The 14,389-nt window shown below is 47.3% G+C and overlaps 1 protein-coding gene across 3 annotated transcripts in view; it reads right to left on the reverse strand.

Moving 5' to 3' along the window:
• The window catches only part of Srgap3 (SLIT-ROBO Rho GTPase activating protein 3), a 229,136-nt gene that overhangs the window by 106,530 nt on the left and 108,217 nt on the right, over window positions 1–14,389 (reverse strand). For all 3 annotated transcript variants that reach the window (XM_041680344.1, XM_041680337.1, XM_041680352.1), the window contains exon 2: window positions 10,757–10,949. In XM_041680344.1, the coding sequence (XP_041536278.1) occupies window positions 10,757–10,949 (193 nt within the window). The remainder of the gene's footprint in view (window positions 1–10,756; window positions 10,950–14,389) is intronic.

The following is a 14,389-nucleotide window of genomic DNA, read 5'->3' on the forward strand; positions in this document are numbered from 1 at the left end:
AAGTATAACTAGTGTGTGTTTTGGAAAAATCACTGAGGGGCAATTGGAGGGAGAGTAAGGTGGGTAGATACAATGAACAGATGGATGAACAGATGACTGAGTGAGGTAGATATGTAGGTAGGCAGCTGGATGGCACAGATGGATGGATGGATGGATGGATGATGAACAATGGATGGATGGATAGATAGATGATAGATAGATGATAGATAGATAGATAGATAGATAGATAGATAGATAGATAGGTATGTATGTATATATACAGATGCATTGATAGTTATATGGCTGAGTGGACAGATGAATAGAAAATAAAGATGATAAATGGATATAGAATACCGAGCAGGTGGGTAAGTGTGGACACAAATATGAGTTAGAGACAGGAGTACCACTCATGAAGGAATCTTATTTCAGGCAAAGGGAGCTGGGGAAGGCTGGGTGGTAGCACTGGGATCACTGAAGTCTAGACAAACCCCCCACATCAGGGTACATCTCATCTTGAAGAGCTGCAGGAAAGACGAGTGTGAGCAGAAGGAGGGAATGGTGATTCTGAAAGTTGGCTTTCAGGCTACTGGGAGGAAGCCAACGACAAGCTAGGAGGAGAGCTGCGGGGAAAGAAGCAGGTTTGGGCAGAGAACACGATCCATCCCACTTCCTGCTACTTCCTGGGAGGCGATGGGAATCAAAGGATTAAAGGAGAGAAGCATAATTGAGCTGTTACTGAAATCGCTTCAGGGGCTTAGCTCAATCTGGGATGCAAGAATTGAACAGCATCTGGGGAATTAAATGTGTAAAAATTATGGAGGTTTCGGAGGAAAGCAAAAAGGCAAGTGATTTTGAAAGGACTCGGAAGTGCTAGATTGACTTTAATGATGACCTTTAATTGGGTTGCCTGGCCAGAGCAAAATGGTAGCAGAGAGACAAAAGGGACAGAACCAGGAGGTGGCACAGCCCAAGACTGTTGAGGAAGAGTGTGGGAGTGAGGATGGGGAGGAGCAAGAAGAGAAGAAGAAAGAAGAAGGGGGCAGAGGGGAAGGAGAAGGAAGATAATAGCAGCAGCTAATGTATTGAAGAGATCCTGGGGCTCCTTCAGGCTTCCATTCATAGTCTCTCTGTGGGTGCATGCATTTGCATGTGTTCACATGTGGGGCTGCATGCATTCACACATGCACACATACACTAGTTCATCATCTCTCTGTGGGTGCATGCATTTGCATGAGTTCACATGTGGGGCTGCATGCATTCACACATGCACACATACACTAGTTCATCGTCTCTCTGTGGGTGCATGCATTTGCATGTGTTCACATGTGGGGCTGCATGCATTCACACATGCACACATACACTAGTTCATCGTCTCTCTGTGGATGCATGCATTTGCATGTGTTCACATGTGGGGCTGCATGCATTCACACATGCACACATACACTAGTTCGTGCAGGTGCTGTGTGTATAGAAGCTCAACTTCTCTGGTGAGCCTCCGCCTGAGCCTTCTACTTAAAGATGCATGAGAGACAGGAGACAATGCTGTAGCCTCATTAACATATCCACAGGAAGGAGGCTGCTGAGCCTCCATACCAGACCCAGAAGTAAGGTGGTCACTGCTGTCTTCTTTCAGATAGTACTTTCTAGACTGAGGATCAAAAGCTGGAGTGGACATTCCTGGAGCAGAACCTTCTGGGTGGAGAACTATTACCAAAGGGCCAGCCAAAAGGAGAAGAGAGAGCATGCTGGTGAGCTGACGAGCAGCTTCCGTGTGATGCTTGGGGTGAGATCCCAGGGGACAGATGTGGCTAGGAATATGGAAGACACCAATAGCAAAGAGCCTTTAAGGACCATTAAAGAGTTGGATCTTTATCCTGAAGTCATCAGGGAGCAATAGAAGGCTCTAGAGCAGTGGTCCTCACCCTTCCTAAGGCTCTGACCCTTTAATACAGTCCTCATGTTGTGGTGACCCCACCCATAAAAATATTTTCACTGCTACTTCATATCTGAAATTTTCCTACTGTTATGAATCGTAATGTAGACATCTGTGTTTTCTGATGGCTTTAGGTGGCCCCTGTGAAAAGGTTGTTCAACACATGACCAGCAGATTGAGAACAACTCATCTAGAGCAAAGGAGTAAAGGGGCCGAAGTATCTTCTCAGTCCTTACAGTGGGACCCTGGAAGGACAGGGGTGACACCCAGGGGCCAAGAGAGAAGCTGAAGGATTCAGCGCCTGGGTATTGACTGAACTTGGGGGCCAACTGAGAAGGGTGGGGGATGAGCAGGGAGACTCCAGGATGACACCCATTTTCTAGCTGGACACCTGGGGACATAGAAGTAGCCTTTGGGGAATGAAGCAAAGGTTAGAGATATGACTGGGAGGGAGAGAGCCCCTCCCCCTGAGAGTCTACAAGGCGGCAATCAGAGAGAGGCAGCTCTCCTGACTCCCGTGGCTGGGAACAAGGACCCGATAGGCAAGAACAGTGAGCCATACCTGCCTTCTAGGCAGCATGCCCACTCCAAGCTCCACCCAGCATGGGAAAAATCTAGCTCTACCTTCCCATCTCCTCCCTGCCCTGTTTCCACTCATATGTGTGGTCTCAGCTTACACACACAAAAAGCTGGGCATGACAGTTTGAATGTAAACCGTCCTCCATCAGCTCCTCTGTCTGAACACCCAGTCCCTGGTGAGGTTCTGTCTGGGGAGGTGCAGCCTTGCTAGAGGAGGTATCACTGGGGACCATTTTGGGAGTTTATAGTCTCACCCCCTTCCAGTTCTCATTCTTTGCTTTGTGTTTGTGGTTGAAGATGTGATTGCTTAGCTTTCCGCCATGGCTATCTGCTGCCACGCCTCCCCAGTCACTATGGCCTCCCTTTTGGAACCATAAGCTAACAAAATAAACTTTTTCTTCCATGTTCGCTTTCGGTCATGGCATTTACCACAGAACCAAAAGCAACTAATATGCCAAGTAGGCTCTTCACAGCCAGGATCAGAGTTAGAACTAGCCCTTCTATAGAAGGCTGGCATCTGTGGCCTTAGCCACAATGGTAGCAGTCCCTCACTACCTCACTGGGCTATCAATAAGAGCCACAAAGGTGAAGTAGAAAGACACCCGGACCATCTACCTTCTAGCAAAGTGACAATACACAGGTCACCTATGCAGGTGGCCTAGCTACTCAAATCATGCCACTCAACACCAGGAAAGAGCTCCCTGGTCATTCCTCAGTGGCTCATCTGTGCACTGCCTTTATGATGTGCATTCTGTAGGCCAGGCTCCAAGATGACCTTGAGCACATGCGTGGCTCCTGTCCTCCATACAGTAGACAGTGTGCTGGGGGACACAGAATCATGTTCACAGAGGTTTCTGTCCCACTCGGTATCTCAGCCGTTCAGTCCCAAAGAAACACACAGAGGTCTACATTAATTATAAATTGGTTGGCCTATTAGACCAGGCTTCTTATTAACTAATTCTTACATCTTAAACTGGCCCATTATTCTTGTCTATGTTAGCCACATGGCTTGGCACCTTTTTCAGCGAGGCATTCTCATCTCACTTCCTCTGTGTCTGGGTGATGACTGCAGACTGAGCTTTCCTCTTCCCAGAATTCTCCTGCTCTCATTGCCCTGTCTCTATATCCTGCCTGGTCGTCCCGGCTCTACTCCCTGCCTGGCTACTGGCCAATCTGCATTTTATTAAAATAATACAAGTGGCAGGATAAAGACCATTGTCCCACCATTAGAGACATCACAGGTGTGTGCAGAATTACACTGACAGAAAGTGCTAGAGTAAATACCATGCCACGAGAGCCCAGAGCAAAGATCGTGAGGCCTGACTTCAAGGTTCCACTAAAGGGTCTATGAGGAAGGAGTAAGTAAGGTAGGCTTCTAAGAAGAATTAGAGGGAGTTAAGGGAAAGTACTAGAAGCATGGCCTCCCTTAAGGGGCAGGGAATTTAGCACATGTAGTTAAGGGACTAAGAAAAGATCAGTGTGGACGAAGCAGAGGAATGAATGGGTAGGATAAGCAGGCTGCACAGTGTGGCTGGGAGCCTGCAGGAGGATGGGCCCTGGGTTCCTCATCTCATGTACCATCTGCATTACCCTGGGACTGCAGAAAACAATACCCAGAACACAGGTGACAGACCAGGATGGGGATGCTCAGGAATCTCTGCTTCCACTCTCCTTTTTCTGGGGTCACCTGTCCTTCTTCCAAAGGGTCCCTGGGCCTGATACCTACCTTCCTCTGCCACCATTGCTTGCTACAGCCCCCTTCTTAGAAGACACCAAAATGAAGTGAGGCAGCCTTCCCTCTCTCCGGCCCACTCTGAGTGACTCTACGCTTTTTCATCCTGCACCCAAGCCTCTTCTCGGCAGGCAGAAGCTGCTGAGCTAGGACATAAGGGCAGAACTTCCGCAGATGTACATATTTTCTTTTTTTATGGCTAGAAACTAGCAATGAACATTTCTGGTGAGTCACAGCTTGCTTGCTTTCTTTGGCTAAGAAAGGTGGGAATGAGGTTCCAAGAGACTGAAGCTGGAGAGGCCAAGCCTTGCCAAGCTGGTAAGTTAGGAAAATGAAATTAGCAGCAAGCTAGCTCTGCCAGCTTCCCAGCTGGGGGCTGGAAAATTCCGCTTAGCAAACAGAACCCAGATCCAAGCCTGCAGAACCCCAGAGGCACGTGGATCTAAATCCAGTGTCCTGGGATCTTGAGATCTAGAGAGCACAAGTCCCTGCAGTTGGCACCTTCTTCAAAAACCAGACCCCATCTTTGGTCACGTCCTGAAATGAAAACTACTGCCCCATCAGGAATCACCTGGGCAATCTCTCCATCTCCTTCCCTGCAAGCCTCAGTGCCTTAGTTTATCTAACAGAATCAAGCAGAGGAAACCCTGCTAAGGCTCATCTGGTCATTTATTTCATCCTTCAACTGTGGGTCCTGAGTTAGGATCCACTGTGCCTGGCCTTCAAGTCCCTTGTCTGTCCCAGAGGGGTGATGACGCCTCCTCTGACTCTCCATATGCCACCAGGATTCTTAGAAGGATGATCAAACTAATGGTTCGTGAATGAAGTTGCGAAGTATAACGTCCTACACAAGCCTTAAAATCCACTATTATTCTACCTGCCTAACGGAATGGAGACAAAACTAAAGTCCTACATGCAGTGTGCCCTTTAAATCTACTCATCATTCTTAATACAAAAACCAGGGTGCTGTTGGTGCATATGTGATCTATATGAACGTATGTATATATGCACACACAAATAAATCACAATCTGGTTAAGAGTTTGCAATCCACTGATTATGACCTGAGGATTCCAGGGAACGTGTGTGGGAGCAGTGAAGACCAGATGGAAAACTAAGAAAAGAAGAAAGGGCTGCAGCTGTCACAGAGAGCACAGTGTAGGGGACCCCTGAGAGCCCTGCCACAGACCAGACGAGGAAACTGGTGATAATAAAAGGTAGAAGATGGAAGGTGGGAGGTAGAAGGTTGAAATGACCGAAGAAGGAAGAGAGATGTTGGAGGTGAGGGAAGGTGGACAAGGGACAATAGAATATAAAAATGATGGACATTTTGATCTGGTAGATTCTGCAGGATGAAAACTAGAGGTGAGAGAAGGTGATAATTTTTCACAAGCAACTGGAAACGGACCGCAATGTGAACTTTTGTTCGTATAGGGATTATCAAATCCCAAAGCCCAGGCTCAGTATCTCCCTTTGATTTTAAGTGTGTGTGTGTGTGTGTGTGTGTGTGAATGTGCATGTGTTTGTGTGTGTGTGTGTGTGTGTGTGTGGTGTGCACATACACACGCACACACAGCGGCCAAAGGAGAACACCAGGCATCCTAGTCTATCACTCTATACTTTACCCCCTTGATGCAAGGTCTCCCAGTGAACCTAGAGATAGCTTGGCACCTAGCACCGCCCCCCCATGATCCTCCTGACTCCTCTCTCTCTGAAGTTCTGCCACAGACATGTGCAGGCACACCTGGTCTTCCTGTGGTTTTATGAACTTGAACTCGGGACTTCACACTCAAATACAAAATGTATCTTACCCATGGAGCCATCTCTCAGGTCTATTGCTGCCTTTTTCTAAAGATATTGACAAAGAACTTTCCTTAGCCATAGATTTCTTTTTTTAAATGTTGCCACAAATAGAAGGTACCCGAGAAAGCAACTCGAAGGGAAACAGACAGCATAATGCATTCTTAGGCAGGTGCCGGAGCCTGGGGATGGCTGGGAGAGTAGAGAGGTGTTACCAAGGCAGGAGCATCAAGGAGGCTGGGAGAGAATTGAGCAGCTATGGCTCAGGGAGCACCAGTGAGCCTTCCTTTATTTTGAGGAGCACCAAGCAGTTCTGTCTTGTGTTTATGACAGAGACAGAGATAGACAAAGAGACAGAGAGACTAGAAATGTTTCCTTGTTTTCAAGTACCTAGCAGGATGAAGGCGCATGCCAGGCCTATAAACTGTTCGGTGCCTTGCTATTCTGACCTGAGCCCTGTGAGACCCACAACTCGCCAGGCTACAACAGAGGCTTTTCACAAGTGCCTTTTCCAGACCGCTGACGCTCACACAGGTCTGGTTAGATGGTGACACTCAGCGAGCATTAACCCAGGCAGGTAGCCAAGGAAACGGACCGGCCATGCGGTGGTACAGCCAGAGGCACTCTGCATTTGGAGTCTGACAACCTGTACTATCTGCAACAAAGGCTGTGTCCCAGGCAAATTAATTTCCCCAAACCTTACTAGTGTCACCCAGGAAGCTAGAGATGCAGCTGTCCTCCGTGCCATGAAAGTGCCATAAGATGGTGACTACTACTCACCTGGCACAGGGTAAAGCAGATATGAAGGAACTGGAAAATTAAACAACTAATCAGTGTGATTCTGGCCCTGGGAGCAGTCATAACTATCAGTAGGAAACACAAGCTTGACCTGAGGGTTTCCTTCATCCTGCCCAGACCTCTCAACTCCGGGTCCTCTGCACACCAACTTCAAATTCCACATTGCAAAAAATGCTTTTCTGTCAAGAATAACCTGGAAGGCTAAATCTCAATTATACTATCATTTTAAGACACGCTGCAGCTGTGAAAACCATGGCACTTCTTCCTCAGTAAGAAGTGCTTTCTTGGAAACGAAGTCAGTTGGGATCCTCCCTCTCAACTGCTCTGTGAAGCTGGAAGACACTCCCAGCTGTGCTGGCACTGAATTTCTGCATAGAATATTACGCAGCATTCAGCCAAACACCGCCCAGCTCTTCCCAAGCTCTGGCTTTCCCCCCAAATATTTCTAATGTGTTTGAACAGACTTCTCTGCTGCTTTTCTCTGTGGGTCACAGAGCAGCCAGCACACTTAATCCTGGACAGGGAACTGTCATGAGGCATATTCCCCTGAAAGGCAAGAACTACCGAAACCCAATGGAATCAGAATAAAAGGGGCCCTGTCACCTAAGATACAGAACACTATTTGGGTGGATGTCATTACACTTTGGGGTTTGTGTAGAACAGAGCTACGCATCTGGATTCCTAGGGAGCGCTCCTTTGTAAAGTATAATCACTCGTCCTGGGGAGGGGAAATGCTATGTCCATATAGCTTTCAGAAAGAAGACAACAGTTGAAGAACAATTAATAAAATCTCAGAGACAGATAGTGGAGTTCAACCTGAAGACCAGAAAAGCAAAACAGCCAGCCACTGGCTCTTACCTCTACCTCTGTCTGAAATTGCGATCCTGCCTCCAGGAATCTCAGAATGGGACTGTGTCTGAAAGGTGTCTCCTCCCATTTTATATTCCTCCCTAGTGCTGGGATTAAAGGTGTGCACCACCACTGCCTGGTTTCTATGGCAAGCTAGTGTGGCTACTGGGATCAAAGGTGTGCACCACCACTGCCTGGTTTCTATGGCAAGCTAGTGTGGCTACTGGGATTAAAAGTGTGTGTCTTTGTGGCTACTGGGATCAAAGGTGTGTGTCACCACTGCCTGGTCTGTAAGGCTGGCCAGTGGGGCGGTTTGACTTTTCTGATTTTCAGGCAAGCTTTATTTATTAAAAGGCAAATGAAATATCACTACAATCAGGCTTAGTAAAACCTCTCAGAGCCTTCTAAACACTGTGTTGGGGACATCTCAGGGGTTCATTAAGAGCAGTCTGTGAGCTGTGGCGGTCTACACCTTTAGTCCCAGCGCCCAAGAGGCAGAGATGGGTGGATCTCTGTGAGGACAAGGCCAGCCTGGTCTACATAGTGGATTCCAGAACAGACAGTGATTCCCAAATACAGGATTCCTTTTCTTTTCTTTTTTACTTCCCCACCAAGTATCTCAAAGTATCGGTGTTTTAGAATATACAGCTCTTGGAGAAAGTCTTGGTGGCAGGACCTCTGCTTCTGAACCCAGCCAGCTTGTCTGGACCAGGCCACGCATCCTCCTGAGAAGCAGGGTCAGGACCCTACGTGCTGCCCTCCATGGCATCTTCCTGCCCATCGAATGTTCCTCAGTCCAGATCATCAGGGGAAAAAGCCAAGCTCTTCCAGAAAGGGCAAGACTGTGACTTCTATGCTGGTAACAAGGAAGGTGGGCCAGCATAGCCCATTAAAAAGACCAAATACCATTTGTCATGCAGAAAACCATCCAAAGTGACTGGTCACCAGCATCCCCAGAAAGGCTTGTTGAGGCCCCAGGGCTTCTGATGGAGAGGCCCCTGCATTGTAGAGAAGCCTCTATTTACCAAGCCTTCACACCAATCCCTTAGTGGTCCCCACCCTCCAGCCAGAAGGTTACTATCAAGGTCAGCTGTCCTTGCAGCAATACAGCACTAATACCAGGTACATGAATGGGGAACAGTTTGCTCAAACATTTCAGCCATCTGAGGAAGTCAAAAGATACACTGCCCCCTGTGGCAACTCTAATTACCATTGGACATTTATTCAGGAAACATGTGTACCAACCATAGGCCAAGACCTCTGCTAGGTGCTAGACACCCTTGCTCATCAGCCATCTTCTCTGTCATTGCAGACTTTGAAACCCAGTGCTCATGCACAAAGACAGATCAAGGCCCTGAGCACCAGCTTTGCCTCATTCCCTTCATAAATCCTTCCCATCTTAAGTCAGTGAAGGATGCCAATCTTCACCGCCTCCTCCCCTTCTCTACAATGTTCAAGCTCCCCCAGGAGAGCCCAGGAGCTGGTATCAGGCTCTTTGGACATAGTGGACAAGAAGTCAGTTCTTTCCTTCTGCCATATGGGTTCTGGGGATAAAACACAAGTTGTCAGGCTCAGCAGCAAGCCCCTTAACTTGTTGCCCCTCCATGGCAGCCCCTACGCCTTTCTTTAAATCAAGTGCCACCTGGAAGTTTTCCCAGCTAAGTCTGGACCTAAGTTTAGCATGGTCCACAGGTGTAAACATCCCCATGACCCAGGCAGATGGGGAAAAGCTTGGGCCTTAGGGAGAAGTACCCACCAGACAAAGGAAAACACCTTAACCTAGAACAAAAGGACCTCCGTTTCCGTCCCAGTTCTGTCCCTAACTTGCTGTGGCATCTTTGCAAATCAATTCCCTCTCTGAGCCAAATATCTCAACTCAAGTAAACTGCGTGAACCAAGAATTAATAAATTCCGCCCTCTCCTCCTGCCTTTCTCTTTCCTTTCCCTCCTCCCATCTGCTTCTTCAGCTATGATTGTTGCAGTGAGACTACCCAGGTCTCTCCTCCAGCCCCAGAAAGCAACCTGGAAGCTGGGGCACTCTTATGTGAAGAATCTGTAAACAGCCTGGCTTCTCAGGACATCTAGGCTGAAGGACCAGAACACAGCACAGAACCTATGAACAGAAGCAGCGGCCAGGTACCTGAGCACCCTGGAGTCAAAGGTGAATCAGCCTGCTCAGAAAACTGAACCTCCAAAAGCCGTCAGGACTGGCCCATTACATGAGCGCCATGAAGAGGGTCTACCCCAGCTGCAGTGGCCTGGGTGACCCCCTAATTAGACTTTCATAGTGAGCCAAGCAGCCCACACGGTCCGACTGCCAGCTGGGCCTCCCATCAGCTGGTGGCTGAGTTAATGAACCCTTGGGGGCTAGTGGGGCTCATTACAGACAAGGTGAGGGAATAAGGGACCCCTGTGTCCTCAAGGCCTGCCCTGCCCCTCTCCTCCATACTTACACTTAGCACGTGAGGGGGGCTGGTTTCAAATCAAGAGGAAGGAGGGGCCAGTGATGAGACCCCAGCTGTGCACACCCCCTGTGGATAGCTCCAGCCACAATTCAGGGTGTAACTGGAAGTCTTCGGAACCTTTCTCATCAGATAGAGACCATTACTACTCAGGGCTTTAGGATATCCAAGGGCCGGTGTGTCGTAAATAAGAAGGTAGGAAAGTGTTTAGGTACTGAGGTCATCCAGAACGGCAAGGAAGAGGGATGCTCTGTGAACCCAATCCTCAAGAAGACCATCCTAAGGACATAGAAGCTGAGCTGATGCCCAATTAAAACCCAACCAGATAAAGTCAGGATGTGCTGAAAAGAGGTACAAAGTCTGCTGGGCATAAGCTAAAGTAGCTCCATACCACCCATCTAACTCTATTGCGACCTTCTGCGTGGAAGCCATTGTCATTTTACTTGGTGCATGAGAACAACCAGCTCCCGGAAGCTGCAGAACCCAGTACCTTGCAGGACCTTGCAGGACCTTGCAGGACCTTGCAGGTCAGGATCTGGTTTTAGCCTCCTTCGCTCATTGCCTCTGCCAACAGCTCTCCTGCCCAGGGCCACCTCCCATCCCAGGACCCGCAACCGACTTCTCACTTGAACTGGTGTTCCCGGGAGCTGCGGATCTTGGAGGAGAAGCGCTCGGCCAGCTTCTCCAGGCTGCGGGAGTACTCCAGCTCGATCTCAGCTTTCCTGCGGAAGAACTCTTGCAAGTCTTGAAGCAGCTGCAGCCGCGACTCTGACTGCTGCTCCAGGCATTTGAACTGCTCCACCAGCTGCATGCGGATCTCTGTAGGAAGCAAGGAGCTGATGAGCATCAGGCTGGAGCTAGGAACAGCAGTGGACCCATGCCCCCCAGAACCCACACAGAGCCCCAACTTTGCTATGCAGAGATTTGGCAAGGGCCCCTTTCTGCTAATCTACAGTCTAATCTACTGTTTCCCAGGCTTGAGTAACTCTCTGTTGCCATCAAGGTTCCTGACTGATGCATAGGCCACTGGCTACATTGTTACTCCATATGATTAGCAGACTAACTTTTCTCACTGGAATGAATTTGCTTAAACTAAAAAGCTATACATGGCTCCAGCCCTTGCACCCTGGGATATCGGAAATGAGTTCTATGAAAATAACTTTTTAAAGTCCTATTTACACACTACAACTGGGGCTCGCCAAAGGGTCAGAGGCCTTGCCCAAGAGGCTTATTCTTTGTCAACAAAAAGGAGGTGGCCCGGGGAGAAATGTTAAGATTTTTCTCATTCGTGCAGGCAGGACCCAAAAGGTATTTGGAGCTCCATTGTTCTTCAAGGTCCTGCCTATACTGCTTTCAATTACTCTAAGCTCCTAAACATCTCAAGTACCTCTAAAAGAACCTAGTCCACACCTGGAGAAGAACTGACTGATGGAGCTGGGTCTGGACAACCAGGAGGAATGTTCAAAAGCTGGGAGGTGAACTAAAACAAAACAAATGAAAAAAAAAAAAACTCACCTCAGTCCTTAAAACCCTTAAAAACCTTAACTGTCCTGATGTCCTAATGGTCACAACCCAATATTTTGTCAAATCCTAATACTGTCACTACAATTCAGGTGCAGCAACCCCTTCCTGGGTCCTCAATAGATCCAGCTCTTCAAGATGCCACATTTGCTCTTCACTGACAACCTTCTCAAAAATACCCCAGGCTCCCTTCTGCCTAAAGGTTACATCCAGTCCCCTTCCACAGCCCATGAATTTTGTAAGTCACTCAAGCCAATCCTTCAATGGTCCAGTGTCCCCTTCCCATATCATCATATAAGGTGGGGGGGGGGCTGCAAACCAGTACAGAGCCATGTAGGGAAACAGCAAGACTTCCCAATGGGTTTGCAGACAGGAGTATGAAGGATCCACCTAAGAGCCTAATTTCCATCACTATGCTTCCAGCTCAGCTTGAGAATGCCACCCTCTTCCCACCTTACTCTTCAAAATGGTCCTGCTCCCAAAAACCAAGGCTGAATTCATCCAGAGTCTAACTATGATGGAAGACCCCAAAAATGTCAAAAATGTCTGGATGTTCGAAAAAGAGCAATTTCAAATATTGGTGCTAGAAAACCTTCATTGAGGGACTGAGCCAGCAATCTAGGGCAAAGCAGGCCTGAGGCAGCAAATTCCACAGGAGCAGGGGGTCTGGGATGGTGAACTCCACAGGATCAGGAGCAGCTGATCCAGGCCAGGGACATTTGCAGAAGCAGGACTGGGCCAGCGACCTAGGCCAGAGCAGGCCTGAGGCAGTGAACGCCACAGTAGCAGAACTGTCAGTGACCTAGGCAAGAGTGGGCCTGAGGCAACAAATTTCACAGAAGTAGGACTGAACCAGTGACATAGGCTGGGGCTGATCCAGACCAGGGACATTTGCGGAGGCAGGACTGGGCCAGCGACCTGGACTGGAGCAGACCTGAAACAGCTAACTCCACAGGAGCAAATAGAGGGAAGCAACTACTGAGCAAGTGGGCCAGAGTCAGAGATTGCTGCAGGTCCTGGTGTGAATCTGGGACCTCTGAGGGAGTAGGCCTGAGCCAGGTCTCCTAAGGGTCTGGCGCACCTGAGTCTGGGACCTCTGAAGGAGAATATCAGAGCCAGAGACTTTTGCAGGACCAACCCTAAGCCAGGGATCTCCCCTGGAGCAGATCCAGACCAGGGACATTTACAGAAACTGACTCTAAGTCGGGAATCTATACCAGAGCAGGCCTAAGACAGCAAACTCCACGGGAGCAGAGCAAACCCTGGGAGCACTGAGTGACCTCCAGGAACACAGAGTGACCAATGGGATAACTAGAACCATAGCACTGACTGTACCATGAAGAACAACCATCTGTACCTCGGATCCACTGGCACCCAGAAGATTAATCATCAGAGTCACAGACAGCCCCAACTACACCAACCAGAGGAAAAGATGGGTAGACAAGGTAAGAACAATGCAACACCACAAAGAGCAAAACAACACCAGTAAAATCTAGAGACCCTATAACAGCAAGACTTGAACAACCAAATATAGATGAAGCAGAAGAAAATGACGTAAAAAATAACTCCAGGAGAATGCTTGAAAATCTTAAAGAGGAAATGAGAAATTCCCTCAAAGAAATGGAGGAAAAGACAAACAAATAATTGGAAGACATCAACAAATCCCTTAAAGAAAACCAAGAAAAAAAGCAAACAAACATATGAAAGAAACTATTCAAGACTTGAAAACTGAAATAGAGACAATAAAGAAAACATAAGCCGAGGGAATTAAAGAAACAGAAATCATGAGAAAGTGATCAGGAACCACAAATGCAAGCATAAACAGCAGAATACAAGAGATAGAAGAGAGAATCTCAAGCACTGAAGATACAATAGAGAAAATAGAATCATCAGTCAAAAAAACATTAAATCTAACAAAAGCTTAACACAAAATATCCAGGAAATATGGGATACCATGAAAAGATCAAATATTAGAATAATAGGTACAGAAGAAGGAGAAGTTCAATTCAAAAGCACAGAACATATATTTAACAAAATCATAGAAGTAAACTTTCCCAACCTAAATAAATATACATCTATGAAGATATAAGAAGCATACAGAACACCAAATAGACTGGATAAAAAAAAAAAGTCCCCTCACCACATAATAATCAAAACACTAAACATACAGAATAAAGAATATTAAGAGCTGAAACAGAAAAAGGCCAAGTAACATATAAAGGCAGGCCTATCAGAATTACACCTGACTTCTCATTGGACACAATGGGTCGTGGTCAAGCGTTATGCAGACATTAAGAGACCAAGGATGCCAGCCCACACTACTATACCCAGCAAGACTTTCAATCACCATAGATGGACAAAACAAGATATTCCATGACAAAACCAGATTTAACCAATACAGACCCAGCTCTACACAAAGTACTAGAAGGAAAACTCCAACCCAAGGAAGTTGGCTACATCAACAAAAAGACAGCTGATGATATCATAGCAGCAAATCCCAAAGAAGGGAAAAACACACAGATTAGCATCACCAACAACAAAAACTAAATTAACAGGAGATAGCAATCACTGATTATTAATATCCCTTAATATAAATGTATTCAACTCACCTATAAAAAGACACAGGCTAACACATTGGATGCAAAACCAGAATCCATCCTTCTGCTGCATACAAGAAACACACCTCAACCTCAAAGATAGACATCATCTCAGAGTGAAGGGTTGTGAAAAAATTTCCA

This window comes from Microtus oregoni, unplaced genomic scaffold, assembly GCF_018167655.1.
Source record: "Microtus oregoni isolate MIOR12 unplaced genomic scaffold, Mior012 000002F_ref0000024, whole genome shotgun sequence".
NCBI classification, from domain to species: domain Eukaryota; kingdom Metazoa; phylum Chordata; class Mammalia; order Rodentia; family Cricetidae; genus Microtus; species Microtus oregoni.